Below are 18764 nucleotides of genomic sequence, written 5' to 3'. Positions count from 1 at the left end.
GTATTGGACTTCTTGGGTACAGTCTCTCTTTGTTTTATTGTATATAGTGTATTTGCATAAAAACAAGATCTTTTTTTTGTCCTTACAGATTATTCATCTACTCTAGGGGTTGACATTTACTTGACACCCTAATCTGGTGTTTCGATGTCTCAATCCTCTTTCCTGCATTAATTGAGAGGATGACATGGATGAAAAATAAGCAATAGGAACTGATGAATCCCCAAGGACCAGTGATCCTGTTTTCATGCAAATATCTGCACTGATAAAGATGATGGAAAGAAAAGAAATGCAAAAAATATTTGTCCTCAAAACATGATTGTTTGTCACTTCCCTAGAGCATTGTTATATGTTAGTATAGAAATAATGTGTACCTTCTAGGGCTGATAGTAACTAGATTGTGTCATTTGGAAGATGAATCATGCCCTTTGATTTGGTACGTGATTATGTGTCAGATAACCCTTTTGGGATTTTGAAGTGCAGTAATTTTTTGTATAGGCATTTAAAGCTTGTCATGATTGGGGACCCTTGGCTTGATTTGAGCACTTAATTAATATGAAATTCTCATGAAATACATAGAAATATGAAAAATTGTAAACTGCCTTACCATATAAAGAATTTCATTTCATTCTTTCTGAGTTCAGTGTCCTTCCTGTTTCTGGAACTATTGCAGTCGCTTACTAGTCTCCCTGCCTCTCAACCACCCCATTCCAGGCCATCTTGTTTACCCTTCTCAGGTTAATTTTTCTAAACTATCATTGGCTTCTTTTGTCCTTTGCTCATAAGTCATTATTAGTACTTTACTGACCATGTGATCAAATTCATATTCTAGCATGGCATTCAAAATCCTCTTCACTCTGGCCCTAGCTTATTGACTAGTTTTCTTCCTTACTTCTCCCCTACTAAAACACCATGTACCATTCCCATTTGAAATACTCATTCTTCCTGTAACACTTGCCCATCTTCTTAAGTCTATCCATGCTATTCCTTTTTCTCAGAAAGCTCTCCCTGACCTATTTCTAGTATTAGAACTTCTATTAATCCTTCACTGTTTAGTCCCAGATTTCATCAGCCTTTCCTTTTCATTCCTTATCTGGAAAGTGAACTCTCCTGGCCTCTCAAATTGCTCCTAGAGCAGTTCATTTGTTTCATTTGTGTGGCACTTTTACCATTCTGGGAGATTTTGGTACATGTCTTATCCCTTGATTGATTGTAACTCTTTCAGGTAAGAATTATACTTTGGGCTGTCTTTCTAATCCATAGAGTACCTGGAATATAGTAAACGCACAAGTATGTATTTGCTGATTGAAGGAATGATCAATTGCTGATGACTTCGGGTGAAATGATAGAATTTTTCTAATGAAATCCATTGACTTAAAACTGAAAAGGTGAAAGTTTCTGGAAATTGTTCTTTTTTGGATAGTTGGTGTTTTAGTGATGAGAAGTAACATTTGAAGGTTTTGTAGTGTCTGGAATTTTTCCTCTAGTGGCTGGATGATCAACTACACATAGTAAAAATAGGGTGAAGCTTGTTGATGATGGTTTGATTTTATCTTCTACTTGAATCTTATTCCATCACTTATGACCTGGACATGATCCTGATTTAGTCTTTTCAACAGTCCATTGGTTGCTTTATTCCTAAGACCAGTGAAACTAGGGGTGCCTGGCTGGCTCAGTTGATAGAGCATGTCACTCTTGATTTCGGGGTTGTAAATTTGAGCCCCATATTGGGTGTATAGATTACTTAAAAATAAAATCTTAAAAAAAAAGACCAGTGGAACTATCATTGTGACCCTATTGAACACTGATTCTCAACACTTTTTACCCTTAAAAAATTTTTTTTCCCTCGTGGAGCTAATTAATGGCTATATTCAGTGTGAAAATTGGGAAAGCACAGGATCATGCCATTTGAAACTAAGGCTAAAACTTGGGACTCTGATGCACTTGTTCTTTTTTCTTTTTCTTTTTTTAATAGCAGCTTTGTTGAGATATAATTCATACACCCTACAATTCACCTACTTATAGCATGCAATTCAGTGGCTTTTAATACATTTAGAGTTGTACAGCTATCACCACAATTGTAGAACATTTTTATCTCCCCCAAAAGAAACACTGTACCCATTAGCATTCATTCCTTATTTGTCCCCTAGGCCCACAGCTCTAGGCCACCGCTAATCTGCTTTCTGTCTCTATGAATATACCTATTCTTGACATTTCATATTAATGGAATCATACAGTATGTGGTCTTTGTGACTGGTTTCTTTCATTTAACATAATGTTTTCGATGTTTATGTTGTAGCATGTATCACTACTTAATTTCTTTTTATGGCCAAATAATATTCCATTGTATAGATATATTTATCCACCAGTTATCCACATTATACTTATCCCCCAGTTAATGGACATTTGGATTTTTTTCTATTTGGCTAATATAAATAATGCTGCTATAAACATTTATTTACAAGTTTTTCTGTGGATTTACCTTTCTGCTCTCTTGGGCTTATAACTAGAAGTGGAATTCCTAGGTCATATGATAACTCTACATCTGACTTTTTCGAGGAACTGTCAGACTGTCTTCCATACTGGCTGTACCATTTTACATTCCCACCAACAGTGTATGAGGATTCCAGTTTCTCCATATTCTTGCCAGTATTTGTTTTTGTTTTCAAAAGTTATCATTCATCTAGTGGATGTGAAGTGGTATCTCATTGTTCAGATTTACATTTGACTAATAGCTAATGATATTGAGCGTGTTTTCATGTACTTATTGGCCAGTTATATATCTTCTTTGGAGATATAAGTAAACAGTTTAGATCCTTTACCCATTTTTAAATTGGATTATTTGTGTATTTATTATTAAGTTGTAAGTTCTTTATATAGTCTAGGGGCAGCTGTATGGCTCAGCGGTTAAACAGATGCCTTCATCTCGTCTCGGGTCATGATCCCAGGATCCTGGGATCAAGCCCCACATCGGGCTCCCTGCTCAGCGGAGAGCCTACTTTTCCCTCTCCCTCTCCTGCTCCCCCAGCTTGTGCTCTCTCTCTGTCTCTCTCAGTCAAATAAATAAATAAAATCTTAAAAAAAAAAAAAGTTCTTTATATAGTCTAGAAACAGGTCACTCATCATATATATGCTGTGCAGAAGTTTTCTCCCATTTTATGGGTTGTCTTTTTACTTTCTTGATGATGTCCTTTGAAGCACAAAATTTTTAAGTTTTGTTTAAACCAAGTTTATCTATTTTTGTTGTTGCTTGTATTTTGGTTTCATACCTAAGAAACCATTGCCTAATCCAATGTCCCAAAGATTTATGCCTGTGTTTTCTTCTAAGAGTTTTATAGTTTTATTTAACTCTTACATTTAGATCTTTGATCCATTTTAAGTTAATTTTTGTATATGGTGTAAGGTAAGGATCCAAATTCATTGTTTTGCATGTGGCTAGCCAGTTGTTTCAAACACTGTTTATTGAAAAGACTACTCTTTTCCTATTGATTGTCTTGGCATTTTTGTTAAAAATCAACTGACCATAAATGTGAGGGTTTATTTCTGGACTCTCAAATCTGCTTCATTGATCTGTATGTCTATCCTTATGCCACTACCCCACTGTTTTGATTACTGTAGTTCTGTAGTAAGTTTTGAAATTGGGATGTGTGGGTTTTCCAACTTTGTTCTTTTTCAAGATGTTTTGGCTGCTCTGGGTCTCTTGAGTTTCTGTAGGAATTTTAACTTGTCAGTTGTTGCAAAGAAGTCAGCTGGGATTTTGATAGAGATTGCATTGAACCATCTTAATAATATTAAAATGATTCATGAATATGTCTTCTATTTACTTAGGTCTTTAATTTCTTTCAGTAATGTTTTGTAGTTTTCAAAGTATAAGTTTTATATTTTGTTAAGTTAGTTCTTAAGTATTTTATTTTTTGATGTTATAAGTGTTAATGTCTTTTTAATTTAATTTTCAGTTTGTTCATTGGTGCTTTATTTTTTTTCCAAGTTTTTATTTAAATTCCAGTTAACATACAGTGTAATATTAGTTTCACGTGTAGAATTTAGTGGTTCATCACTTACATACAATACCTGGGGCTCATCACAACTGCCCTCCTTAATCCCTATTGCCTTTTTAACCCATTCACCCCTGCCCACCTCCCCTGCAGTAACCATCTGTTGGTCCTCTATAGTTAAGAGTCTGTTTCTTGATTTGCCTCTCTTTGTCCGCCCCCCTCCATGTTTATTTGTTTCTTAAGCTCATTGATACTTTAGAGAAATGCAGTTGACCTTTGAATAATGGGGTTTGAGGTGCCAAACCTCTGCACGATTGAAAATCTGTGTATAACTTTTGACTCCCCCAAAGTTTAATTAGCTTACTTAATAGCTTACTGTTGACATGAAGCCTTACTTATAAACAGTTGATTAACTCATATTTTTATACTATATGTAGTATATGTTGTATTCTGTAATAAAATACCCTAGAGAAAAGAAAATGTTAAAATCATAAGGGAAAATATATTTATAGTACTGTATTTATCAAAAACAAATCTGCATGTAAGTGGACCTGCACAGTTTAAACCATGTTGTTCGGGGCGCCTGGGTGGCTCAGTCGTTAAGTGTCTGCCTTCGGCTCGGGTCATGGTCCCAGGGTCCTGGGATCGAGCCCCACATCGGGCTCCCTGCTCGGCGGGAAGCCTGCTTCTCCCTCTCCCACTCCCTCTGCTTGTGTTTCCTCTCTCGCTGTCTCTCTCTCTGTCAAAAAATAAATAAAATATTAAAAAAAAACCCAAAACCGTGTTGTTCAAGGGTTGATCTTCTATCCTGCAACCTCACTGAAACCATTTATTAGTTCTAGTAGAGTTTTAGTAGATTACTTAAGATTTTCTATATACAGGGGCGCCTGGATGGCTCAGTCAGTTAAGCATCTAACTCTTTTTTTTTTTTTTTTGTAAAGATTATTTATTTATTTATTTGACAGAGACACAGCGAAAGCAGACAGAATCATGTCATCTGCAAGTAGAGGTAGTTTTACTTCTTCATTTCCAATCTGGATGCCTTTTATTTCATTGTCTTGCTTAATTACCCTGGCTAGAAATTCCAGTACAGGGTTGAATAGAAGTGGCAAAAGTGGACATCCTTGTCTTCTTCCTACTTTAGGGAAAAAGCATTAAGTATGATGTTAGTTGTGGGTTTTTTGTAGATGTCCTTTGTCAGGTTGAGGAAATTACCTTTTCTTTTTTGTTGAGTGTTTTTATCATGAAGAGATGTTGAATTTGATGCATTTGTTCTTGCAAATTACGCTTTAAACCTTATACTACAAAGTAAATTAAAATCTCAATTTAATTTGTACTCATTTACTTGGCTGGGTTGAAATTTAAGAAAAGCTTTACGAAATTTAGCTTATTTTTTTTTTTTAAAGATTTTATTTATTTATTTGAGAGAGAGAGAATGAGAGACAGAGAGCATGAGAGGGAGGAGGGTCAGAGGGAGAAGCAGACTCCCTGCCAAGCAGGGAGCCCGATGCGGGACTCGATCCCGGAACTCCAGGATCATGACCTGAGCTGAAGGCAGTCGCTTAACCAACTGAGCCACCCAGGCGCCCGAAATTTAGCTTATTTTGATATAAGTTGTTTTTTTGTTTTTTGGGGTTTTTTTTTTTTACTAATTTATAGTCTAATCCTGTGTGTTCATTTAGAAGTTTCAGTGGGACTGTTATTTGGCTAAATTTAATCACTTACCATAGTTTTTAAAAGGAACATTTTATTGTAAAAAGACTGAGACGTCCCCATTCGTGGTACTTTATCCCATCAGTCTACCTTGATGAAGTTGTCTATACCAGAAACCATTTGGTACAGCATTCTTAGGAGATGGTGCCAAAGGAGAACTTCCAAATTAGCCTGTGGTATAGTAGATTTCTCTACCCTCTAGGCATATAATTTTTGGGGGGGAAAAATTGACCATTTATATCTAGAAATTGTTTCCCATCTAGATAAAATTCTAAAGCACAGTTAACTCTGGTCTTTAGATTTTTTATTTTAGTCTATGAAGGAAGAAAAGGGGAGAAAAACTGGGACTCTTACAGCCTGGATATTCTTCATTGTGGCCTGACAGCAGAGATATTTGTCTGGCTTACTTTTTAAGGCCTATTGAGTCTCCCTCTATAATAGAAGTTAAATTAACTGCAGTTGGTTGATTGAGGAGGAAAATCGTCTAGTCTTTAACCTCTAGATGGCAGCATGAGTCTTACTGTACTACCAGCTTTTCCTCGACCATATCTCTTGAACTGGGTTTCTGATTTAGGTAAGACATTCTTGTGACTTTACCAGACTATTTGCCTAACTTTGTTGATGCCTTGCTTGGTTTTTTAGATTTTTGTTTTTCCTTTTCATCTCCCCAGTTTTTAAATCCCTTTTCAAAGCAAGATATATATTTCTGATGCTCAGAGTCCTTTAGAGATTGGTAGAAAAAATTATAAAAATGTGGTAGTTTAATTCAATACTTCCGTACCTGGATATAAGCCCCCTCAGAATGGGCTCAGTTCTCTTATCTCAGCTTCTCTTTTTCTATCCTTTGACTCTGCAGGTTACTGTGTGAGATCAGACACTGCTTTATTAAGTTAAGGCAGGAACGTTGGCTAAAACTGATGAAATAAACTTGACTCATTAGTTGTTCTTCAAGAAGAATCTGATTGTTTTAAAATAAAACTTGCAAATATTTGGCCATTTTGAGTGATGAGATAATAGGAAAAGAATGAAGTATTCAATTCAGCAACTGTTTGAGTGCTGACCTCCTGCAAGGCTCTGCAGGGAATATGAAGATGAATAAAACATAATTACTGCCCTTGTGCAGATTAAAATCTAGTAGGAAAGGGAGATAAGACAATTAAGTAAGTGATTCTTAATAGAAGGTAGAGGAGATAAGCTCCGTAAGAGTACGAAGACCTGTGGGGTGGGGGAGAAGAGGGTAATTACATTAGATTGCTATAGGAATGGCAGGTATGTTTCATTTTGTGTATAAACATGGATTGATTAGTAAGGATTGTTTAGGGCCATTGAATTGAGGATTTTGGGAAGGAGCCTGGATTCAGAGAAGTCATTGTTGCCTGCTATGGACAAGAGGAAGGGGTGTGGTAGTATTTGCTATTTCTGGATCATTGAAAATAGACCTTAAAGAACACATAGGAGCTTATTAGGTGGGAGTGGGAAGGGACCATATTCCAGGTGGAGTGAATATTCAGAGCAAAACAGAGTTTGAAGGAATAGCTGTCCTCAAGGAATGGTGGGAGTGATCTCATCTGGTTCGTAAGAAGCCCAGGTTACATCAAGGTTCATAAGAAATAAGACAACAAAGGAGAAGGGGACTGGATTGAGGAGATCCTTGAATTCTAGGGAGTGAGGAGTTAGACTTAAAGGTAATGGAAGCATGTGAAGTGTTTTTTAAAAGGTATTTTAAGGGCACCTGGGTGGCTCAGTCGGTTAAGTGTCTGCCTTCGGCTCAGGTCATGATCCCAGGGTCCTGGGATGGAGTCCCATTTCGGGGCTCCCTGTTCAGCGGGGAGTCTGCTTCTCCCTTTCCACCTCCCCCCGCTCATGTCTCTCTGTCTCTGTCTCTGTCTCTCTCTCAAATAACTAAAGTCTTTAAAAAAAATAAAAGATTTTAATGGCTATAACATTAACTATGTGTTCATTATAGATGGTTTATAGAGACACTTATTGAAAGAGACTTTACCATAAATCTGTAATTGTAAAGATAAAGAAGAAAGTAAAAACTATAAAACCTTACCACTAAGAAATAACACTGCATGTTTTTTGCCCCACTCTTTTCCCTTTGTGTATGGATGTTGTGTTTACATTTCTGCTTGTGTCCATACATATACACAAACATGCTTTTTAACATAACCGAAGACTATAGTATATAGTTTTAGCCTGTGCATTTTTTTTCATTTATTCTATCTTAAGTGTTTTTCTGTGTCACTAAAAACTCTACCATTGAAGATTTCTGAGTAGGAAAGTCATACCATTAGAAGGCATTGGTGCATAGGATGGCAAGGAACAGTAGAGCCAGGGGGCTGGAAGCTATTATGGGAGTCCAGCAAGAAGAGGTGAGGGCTTGAATGAATGCTGGCAGTGAGAATGGGAAGAAGTGCAGTAGATGTTTCAGCTGTACCATTTCCAGAACTAGGTAACTGTTTGGATGGATCATAAGGGGTAAGCTGAAATTAGAGTCTACTATGATGTTTTGAGCCTGACTAATTACAGGGACTTCAAAAGAAGGAGAGAGATCCAGTTAAATACATCACCAAACTCTTCTAAATGTTTCTTAGGAGGCAGGCACCTTAATTTTTTTTAGAAATAAGTAAAAGCCATTTGTATAGATGGATGTTACTAATAGAGTGACAGCAATACTCTTGTCTAGTTTGGGCAACAGGTAATGTTTTGGATAGATATTTTTCTCTCAGGGAAATAAACATGTGAAACAAGATATCCATACTTCAGAAATGGATTTGCGGAGTCCCTTTACAGTACTCTTTGGCAGATCATCAGGCCTCTCAGTTGAATAGATTACTTTTGTATAGTTTTCTTCCATTGTAGTGATATTTTATTCACTTAGCTTACCTGTAGCTATTCAGGAAATTGGTATGGCCTTTATATATAGTTGATGTCCAAATCTGTTCACTGGAAAAAAATTTCAGAAGTATAAATTTGAGATGACGTGGTAACTACATTTACGTAGTAAGCATTGTATAATGTATAGTATTGTCAAATCACTGTGTTGTCCATCTCTAATGTAACATTGTATGTCAACTATACTTCAAAAATAAATGGTTTTTTTTATTTTTAAAGATTTTATTTATTTATTTGAGAGAGAGAGCATGAGTGGGGTGAGGGGCAGCGGGAGAAGTAGACTCCCTACTGAGCAGGGAGCCCGACATGGGGCTCAATCCTGGAACTCCGGGATCATGACCTGAGCTAAAGGCAGACACTTAACCAACTGAGCCACCCAGGTGCCCCAAATATATTTAAAATAACAGTAATTGGCCCCAAATATTTGATATTGATATATCTATTAATCAACAGCTATATTTGGATTATATCAGCAACAGGGTCAGTTCCTCCTAGAAGTGAAGACAGCATTTTACATGTAGCTGGAGATTTGTGAGATATCTGACAGAGAGGAGATCCACTGCCAAATTGTCTTCTAGAAAGGCACTTCCTACCCCTGCATCCTTGTGAACACCAAGTATTATAATTTTTAAAGTCATTGCTAACTTGGTAGGCAAAATATTAATATCTTTAGTGTTTGTTCCTTGTAAAGATGAACTTCTTTTTTTAATGTTTCTTGACTGTATCTGTTGACAGGGAAATTTAAGAAGGTATCAATTTAAATTATTTTAACCTGAAAAATAAAGCCAGGGAACTTGATGCAAAGGCACCTTAGAGATAGTGTTATATATAATCTGCACTTCTCAAATGCCAAATGAAATTTATCTTTTGTTTTCTTTGTTTCAGACACTGTCATACCATTTCACCATAGTCATTAGCATAGCATCCTATTTAGGTAGTAATACAGTATAAAATCTAGAAATCCCACTTTGAAGGGATCAAGGTTATTCTTCATAATTAGAAATTGTCAGTTTAGCCTTAAGTATTTTGTTTTTAAAAACGTATCATGGTAATGGGAAATAAAACATGCCATTATTTCTCATTTTCCCCTTGGTTAACAAATTAGGATACACAAAGCCTCAAATTACCTTTAAGGCTTATAAGCATTCATATATTTTATCCATTAGTCAAGTTGTTTCATAAACCCAACATTGCCTCTGAAATGGCTTTACACACAAAGAGGATTTTACCATAAAATGCTTGTGGTATTCTATTCTCTTCTGATTTGGGGTGGGGGTTGGGGCAGGCAAGGATAGAGGAAAGCAAGCAGGGCATACATTAATTTGGATGGGGTTGGTTTCAAAGTAGCATTCTGTTTAATTGTACAACATGTATGGTAGGGAAATAATTTAAAGTTCGACATTAGGGGAATAACCAAGTGAATTACAGTAGACAATGTGGCCATTAAAAATGTTAAAGCATTGAAAAGAATTTAATTACAGAAAACTACTCGTTGTATGTAAGGATAATTGCAAGTGAAAAAATCATAATGCAGAACACAAAATCAGGTTGTTGTTTTTTTTCTTTTTCTTTTTGGTTTTGTTTTGTTTTGAGAACATGGGCATAGACAAATGATGGGAAGGAAATACACCAATTTGTTTTTTTGTTTGTTTTTCTGCCCTAAAGGAAGAGACATTTATTCTGCCCTATAAGGACCAGAAATGTTTTAATGCCTATCTCAAGTGATTTTTTTGTTGTTTAAATTTTTCTGTATTTTCCTTATTGCCCACAATGAGCACATTCTATTCTGTTGAGTAGAAAAAGTAAAGAAATAGAGAAAAATTGTATACCATTCTAGAAACAAAATTATAGTTACTTGAAAGGTCTATCTCCTAATTTCTCGTGCAGTTAAAATTTTAAACTCTTTTATGGACTGTTTCTAAATAAAAATGACTAGATCCATTAACAACAATTGATCACTTTAAGCAAGTGATGAATAGCAAGGGGAAAGTTGTGATACTTCATTTCCCATCCTTAGTCTGTTCTTCCAGAAGTAGAAATTTGGGAATAAAAGTGGTAACCTGTTGGGTCAGGGGCAAGAGATGGCTTAGTTGGTGAAAGAGATGTCTTTTCATAAGCAAACATTGGCCAAGATTTTGTCCAGCTTTATGCTTTCAGCTTTTCTCTCTTGTAGTTGGAGAACAATACTCTTAATATTAAATGTTCAGTAGGAGTAAAGAACTGTTTGAATGAATGTCAATCTTAAATGGAATTATAGCTCTTTGGTTGAGAAGTAAAATGAGACCTCAGATTCAAGATATGAAAATATTCCTCTGTGACATCATTTTTTGTTCTTTAATAAACTTTTTAAAATGGAAGTATAATATACGTAAAGTACACAAATTACGGCTTAATGAATTTTCAGAAAATTAGCGCTTCCCTGTGACCACGACCCAGACCAGATGAAAATACAGAATCTTTCCAATATATAAATCCACCTTCATGCTTCTCCAGTGACTACCTGCCCATTCCCCAAAGGCAAGCACTATTGTGACATGGTATCATGAAAAAATTTTGTTTGTTTTTGAACTTTATGTAAATGGAATCACAAGTTACATACTCTTTTGTGTCTGGCTCTTTTGTTCAACGTTTTGGTTTTTTGTTTTTTTTAAAGATTTTATTTATTTATTTGACAGAGAGAGAGAGACAGCGAGAGAGGGAACGCAAGCAGGGGGAGTGGGAGAGGGAGAAGCAGGCTCCCCGCTGAGCAGGGAGCCCAATGCAGGGCTAGATCCCAGCACCCTGGGATCACGACCCGAGCCGAAGGCAGATGCTTAACAACTGAGCCACTCAGGCGCCCTTGTTCAACATTTTGATTATGATATCCATCCATTGTGTTTAGCAGTCATCTGTTTATTTTCATCACTATGTAGTATACTATTGCAGGAACACAACACAATTTTTTCATTCTGCCAATCGTGAACATTTGAATTGTTTCCAGGTTTGGTAATTATAAATAAATACTCTGAGCATTCATGGTATATGTATTTTTTTGGCATATGTATTTTTGTTTTATGTATAACTAGGAGTAGAATTGCTGGGTTATGGGTGTATATATATGTTTAATTTTAATAGATACTATTTCCAAATAGTTTTCCAAAGTGGTTATACCAATTTACAAGCCCTTTGGCAATTTCAGTTGCTTCAAGTCCTTTTTTTTTTATAAAGATTTTATTTATTTATTTATTTGACAGAGAGAGCGAGCACAAGCAGGGGGAGCAACAGGCAGAGGGAGAGGGAGAAGCAGGCTTCCCACTGAGCAGCGACCCAGAACCCTGGAATCATGACCTGAGCTGAAGGCAGACGCTTAACCGACTGAGCCACCCAGGCACCCAGTTGCTCCAAGTCCTTACTAACAGACATATTCTCAGTCTTTTAAATTCTTTTTTTTTTTTTTTAAGATTTTATTTATTCATTTGAGACACAGAGATAGAGAGAGAGAGAGCATGAGCAGGGAGAGAGGGAGAGGGAGAAGCAGGCTCCCTGCTGAGCCAGGCGCCCGATGTGGGGCTGGATCCCAGGACCCTGGGATCATGACCTGAGCCGAAGGCAGATGCTTAATCATCTGAGCCACCCAGGCACCCCAGTCTTTTAAATTCTAGCCATTGTAAAATAAATAAATTCATTCATTCATTCATTCATTCTAACCATTGTAATAGTTAGAATGGTATCCCAGTGTAGTTTTAATTTCCATTTTCCTAATGACTGATGAGGTTGAGCACCTTTTCATATGTTCATTGGCCATTTGGATAACATCTTTTGTGAAGTGTTTATCATATCTCTTGCCCATCTTTAAAAATTGGATTGTCGGGATGCATGGGTGGCTCAGTTGGTTGGGCGTCTGCCTTCGGCTCAGGTCATGATTCCAGGGTCCTGGGATGGAGTCCCACGTTGGGCTCCCTGCTCGGCGGGGAGCCTGCTTCTCCCTCTCCCTCTTCCTGCCACTCCCCCCTGCTTGTGTTCTCTGTCTCTCTGTGTGTCAAATAAATAAATAAAATCTTTAAAAAAAATTGGATTGTCAATTTTTTAGTAATTGATTTGCAAATGTTGTTAACATAATCCAGATATGCATTCTTTTTTTTTTTTTTTTAAGATTTTATTTGTTTATTTGACAGAGAGAGAGTGGGAGCAGGAGCACAAGCAGAGGGAGTGGGAGAGAGAGAAGCAGGCTTCCCGCGGAGCAGGGAACCTGATGTGGGGCTCAGTCACAGGACCCTGGGATCATGACCCGAGCTGAAGGCAGACACTTAATGACCGAGCTACCTATGTGCCCCCCCAGATATGCATTCTTTGTCAGTTATATAAATTGCAAGTATCTTATCCCCCCCTATGGCTTGCCTTTTGATTTTCTTAATGGTATATGTTAATGAACCAGTTTGTTTTTTCCCCCCAACTTTGTGTTTTGTTACGTTTCAAATCTCTTTAAAATGTTTCAAGAATAGGGGCGCCTGGGTGGCTCAGTTGGTGAAGCATCTGCCTTCCGCTCAGGGCATGATCCCAGGGTCCTGGGATTGAGCCCTGTGTCGGGCTCCCTGCTCAGCGGGGAGCCTGCTTCTCCCTCTCCCTCTGCCTGCTGCTCTGCCTACGTATGTGCTCTCTCATGTGTGCTCTTTCTCCCTCTCACAAATAAATAAATAACATGTTAAAAAAAAGTTCAAGAATAGTACAATACTTATATAGCCTTCACCTGTTCACAAATTGTTAACATTTGTCACATTTGCTTTATCATTCCACATATAATTTTAAGTTTATTGTTTTATTCTTGAACTATTTGAGAGCTAGCTACAGAAACCATGACACTTCATAAATACTTTAGCATTATTTTTAAAGAATGAAGACATTCTCCTACATATCTACAGTATAATTTTAACACACTCAAGAAATTTAACATGATACAATACAGTTGTCTGACATACAATCCATATTCAGATTTCTCCAATTTAAACAGAAGTTGTGAATTTTAGTGTAGTTCATTTTAGCAGTATTTTCCCTTTTTGTTAATGCCACCCCTGTCATTTTAGTTTGGGTTATGATGTCAAAGCTGTAGTATCTTAGGAATAAATATTAAATTACTAGATATGTGACTTGGGCTGGCTGAATTCTTTTCTTCCCCCACTTCTTCTCCCTTGTGGGGATATCAGAATATTATTATTGGTTACATAATAGAAAAAATTCGAACGGTCAAAGTGAGAGTGTGTTTTCTGCAACTCACTGGTTTCCTGATTTGATGTGTAAGTTTTCTGACAACCTTACTGAGTGATGAATTTTTAAATGTGTTATCATTTGTCATGTGAAAATCCTTGGAAAACCACTTTCCTTGAAAACCAAAGCATCTTTAACTGTTTGTTGACTAACTTGGGCGCCATATGACAAAAAAACTTGCATAATGAACTAATAGCCGAGTTGATGCATATAATTATTTTAGGATTGGAAAGGAAAGAATAAGGAAGATTTTAGTCTCATATTAGTAATTAAAACTTGCATCACTTAATTATAAAAGCAGAAGACATCTTTTCGAATGTGTATGGAAACCATTATGGTTAGTAGTATAAGAAATATAGAGTAAATTTGTAATATAAAATGGAAACAACAGATCTAAGCAATGGAGAATTATAAGAATAGAGAAAAGTTGTTTGGGTGGGTTGTGGAAACCATAGGGAATTATACTCGAGCCATTGATTTCAGTTGGATTATTAATGTCTTATCTAAATGCTGTGCTTATAGACCTTACAGTTTGACCCTGAGTGAGAAATCTACCCTGTGCAGTGGATTATTTTTAGAAACAGTTGAGCCTACTAGATAGGTTTCTTTTGAGAAACAGTTTTAAACATTAAAAAAAGAAAAGTAACTTCATGGGGATTGGAACTACATGTTGTGAAAATGAATCCGTGTCAAATTCCCCAGTCAACTAGAAAGAAAAACCAGCGTGAAAAAGGAAATGCATTGCTGTGAAGAAGCCTGAGGAAAAAGAGCTTGTTTGGGGATCTTTGTTGCGAAGGTTTAGGAAATCACTGAAGCACTGTACACAATCTTTAGTGGCTTACTGTCCAGCATAGTTTTTTTCAGTTCATTGACCTTTTGTAGAAATGAATACACTGTAGCTAATGTAAAACATGTGAGCAATGACTTTAAGTCCCTGTTTCATGGTTACAAACATGTCCCCTGGGAGAGTAGTCTGATCATTGGTATCACTGTGGACATTTTGTGAGGTTTTTGTGGGGGGGGGGTTGTGTTTTTTTTTTAAAAAAATTTTATTTATTTATTTGAGAGCGAGAGCGTGCATCAGTTGTGAGGTGGGGGGAGAAGCAGACTCCCCGCTGAGCAGGGAGCCCAACACAGGGCTTGATCCCAGAACTCTGGGATCATGATCTGAGCTGAAGGCAGATGCTTAACCTACTGAGCCACCCAGGTGCCCTATGAGGTTTGTTTTTAAAAAGAATTCTTAAGAGGTCAGATCCAAGAAATTAATATCTGTATTTGATTGGTTGAAAAGCCTAAGTTTGTCTGGTTTAAAGAAAGCTTTGGAAGGGTATACTATCTTATTGTAGTGAACAGCTTGTAGGTATTGCTTTTTCAAAATATAGCTTAAGAAGTACCTCTATTTGGGGCGCCTGGTGGCTCAGTCGGCTAAGTGTCTGACTCTTGGTTTTGGCTCAGGTCATGATCTCAGGGGCTTGGGATTGAGCCCTGTGTTGGGGTCCCTGCTCAGTGGAGAGTCTGCTTCTCCCTTTCTCTCTCTCTCTGCCTCTCCCCCTGCTCGTGCTCGTGCGTGCTCTCTCAAATAAATAAATAAAATCTTAAAAAAAAAAAAGGACAATTCAGTTGTAAGTCTATGTGTGGACAATTTATGAGGATCTACCCAGGAGATAGTTAAATGTATGGATCTAGTGGCAGGAAATAGAGTTTTGAACATCATCAGCTTATAGGTTCTAATCAGTGAGAAAGAGATCACCCAGGAAGGATGTGTGATGTTAAAACAGAACTCTGGTGTGGTAGGCAGATTCTGAGATGGTCTCTCTGATCCCTGCTACTGGTATTTATGCCCTTGCATGATCTTATTATTCCCTTGAATGTGGGCTAGATCTAGTGACAGCAGAAGTGATGGAATGCTACTTCTGTGATTAAATTACAAAAAGACCATGACTTCTGTCTTGTTCTCCCTCATTACCCTTTCAGAAAAACAAGCTGCCATGTTGTGAGTATGGAGAGAAAAACTGGCTTGGGAATTTTAAGAGCCTGGTCATTGGGAACAGACTTATTCTAATACTTACTAAACTTGACAACTTATCTCTCTCTGACTCATTTTCCTTGTCTATAAAATGGAGGTAATAATAATACCTATCTTACTGGGTTGTTGAGAGGATTAAATTGGATGATGATTATAAAATGCCTAGTATGAATCTTCATGACCTTGGATCTGGCCACAGATTCTTACATATGACACCAAAAAAATGCAAGCAACAAAATAAAAAATAGATAAATTGGACTTCATTAAAGTTAAAAACATTTATGCTTCAAAGGACATTATCGAGAAAGTGAAATGACAACCCACAGAATGGGAGAAAACTTTTGCAAATCGTTTATCTGATAAGAGGCTAGTATCTAGGGCGCCTGGGTGGCTCAGTTGGTTAAGCGACTGCCTTCGGCTCAGGTCATGATCCCGGAGTCCTGGGATCAAGTCCCACATCAGGCTCCCAGCTCAGCGGAGAGCCTGCTTCTCCCTCTGACCCTCTCCCCTCTCATGCTGTTTCTCTCTCTCTCTCTCTCTCTCTCGAATAAATAAATAAATAAAATCTTAAAAAAAAAAGAGGCTAGTATCTACAATATATAAAGAACGCTTACAACTCAACAACAAAAAGACAAACAACCCAGTTAAAAAATGGGCAAAGGACTTGAATGGACATTTCTCCACAGAAGATATACAAATGGCCAATAAGTACATAAAAAGATGCTGAACATCATTAGTCATTAGGGAATTGCAAATCATAGACACAATGGTATCGATATCATTTCATACCCACTAATATGGCTATAATAATAATAGTTTTTTAAAAACCGAAAATAACAAGTGTTAGCAAGGATGTGGTGAAATTAGAACTCTCATACATTGCTGTTGGAAATGTAAAATGATGTTGCCACTGTGGGAAAGTTTGGTGGTTCCCTAAAGGTTAAACATAGAGTTACCACATGACCCAGCAATTCCACTACTAGATATATACCCAGAAGAATTGAAGACAAGAACTCAAATACTTGCACATGTATGTTCATATCAGTACTATTCATGTTAGCCAAAAGGTGGAAACAACCCAAATGTCCATTAACAGATGAATGGATAAGCAAAATATGGTATATACATACAATGGGATATAATTCAGCCATAAAAATGAATGAAGTACCGATACATAGTACAACATGGATGAATCTCAAAAACGTTATACTAACAAGGAAGCCAGATACAAAAATGTCGCATATGTTATGATTCCATTTATATGAGACATCCTGGGTGGATAAACCCATAGAGACAGCAGATTGGTGGTTGCCAATCAGGAGAAAGGAAAGAAGATGGGGTAGAAATGGGGAGTGACTGCTTTTAATGGGTACAGGAATTTCTTTTGGGGTGATGAAGATGTTTTGGAATTTGAAATAAGTGGTGGTTGCACAATCTTGTGAATATACTAAATGCCATTGAAATGTACACTTAAAAATTTCACCTCAGTAAGAAGAATGCATAGGATGGTGTTTGACACCTAGTAAGCTATCAATAAATTTTAGATTTTATTATTGCCTACTGTCACCTTTATCATTAATTTAGCTGAGTGACCTTGGGCATCAGTTTCCTCAGTTGAAGAACAAAGTTGTTGGACTAGAAGACCCTTGAGATCCTTGGTAGCATTAAAATTCTGTTATTTTAAGATACAGTATTCATTGTGTAGGGAGAACCAACTCTTACTCCTTCTGGGTTTCTCCTTTTTACTCTCAACGCTGCTGGCATGCTCTACTGTCACAACACTTCTGACACCACCTATGGGTTTTTTGTCCTCACACCAAGCAATTCTGTGACACCAGCGGGGTGTCCTACAATTTAACTAAATTCTGACTTGCTGGAGATACTGTCAGATCCCACAGGTTATGGGCTTGGTCCCACAGGACTCCCCTCCCTCCCACTTCAGATACCAGTCGCAAGTCCAGGTTGTCACTTGTGCCTGTGACTGATCGACTATAAATCAGATGATCCCACAGACTCCTTCTTGGGTTTGATTAATTTGCTAGAACTCAGGAAAAGTTTACTTACTGTTTACCAGTTCATTATAAAAGAATATGATAAAGGATACAGATGTACATCCAACTAGAAGAGATTTGTAGGGCAGGGTATGTGGAAAAGGCACAGAGCTGCCGTGCCTTCTCCAGTTGAGCCACTCTCCCAGCACCTTCACGTGTTTACCAGCCCAGAAGCCCGCCGAACCCTGTACTTTGTTCATTTTAATGGAGGCTTTAATCACATAGCCATGATCAATCATTAATTCCATTTCCAGCCCCTCTTCCCTCTCTGGAGGAGGGAGTGGTATGAATGAAAATCCCAAGCTTCTAATTATGGCTTGGTCTTTCTGGTGAGCAGCCCCCATCCAGGAACCCACCAAGAGTCACCTCATTAGAACAAAAGACACTGCTGTCACCCAGGAGATTCCAAGGGATTTAGCAACTCTGTATCGGGAACTAGGGTCAAAGATTAAATATTAGAACAAAAGATGCTCCTAGGCGTCTTACCACTTAGGAAATTATAAGAGTTTTAGGAGCTCTGTGCCAGGAACCAGGAGCAGAGACCAATATCTTTACTTTTTATTATCTCACATTCATACAGCAAATATTTATTGTGTACTTTCAGGGTACTGTGCTAGGTACCAAGGACTTAGCAGTAAATAAGAGAGATGGTTTCTGCTGTCACGGAGCTAACATTCTCGTAGAAAAGGCATTATGCAAATAATTGCTGATAAATTGTTTTAAGTACAATGTGGGGCAGAGGTCAAGTGGGCAGTGATCGTTCTGAGAAAAAGATACTTAAGTATGAAGAATGAATTGGAGTTAATTGAGTGAAGGAAAGGGAAATGAGCTTTCTAGAAGAAA

The 18764-nt window shown here is 37.4% G+C and overlaps 1 protein-coding gene across 9 annotated transcripts in view; it reads left to right on the top strand.

Moving 5' to 3' along the window:
• LIN52 (lin-52 DREAM MuvB core complex component) overlaps positions 1–18764 on the top strand; it is a 128077-nt gene that overhangs the window by 17485 nt on the left and 91828 nt on the right. The window contains exon 6 of one of the 9 annotated variants that reach the window (XM_034993311.1): positions 12758–12796. The exons of 7 other annotated variants lie outside the window; for them this stretch is intronic. In XM_034993311.1, the coding sequence (XP_034849202.1) occupies positions 12758–12759 (2 nt within the window). In that variant the 3' untranslated portion in view covers positions 12760–12796. Of the gene's footprint in view, positions 1–88; positions 629–12757; positions 12797–18764 lie in introns of those variants that run through there. One more of the 9 variants, XM_034993306.1, reaches the window with a different exon arrangement.

Source organism: Mirounga leonina, unplaced genomic scaffold, assembly GCF_011800145.1.
Source record: "Mirounga leonina isolate KUSES-001 unplaced genomic scaffold, KU_Mleo_1.0 Mir_82, whole genome shotgun sequence".
NCBI classification, from domain to species: Eukaryota; Metazoa; Chordata; class Mammalia; order Carnivora; family Phocidae; genus Mirounga; species Mirounga leonina.
Note: the sequence above shows the minus strand (reverse complement) of the source record. Positions and strands in the feature narration are given on the sequence as shown.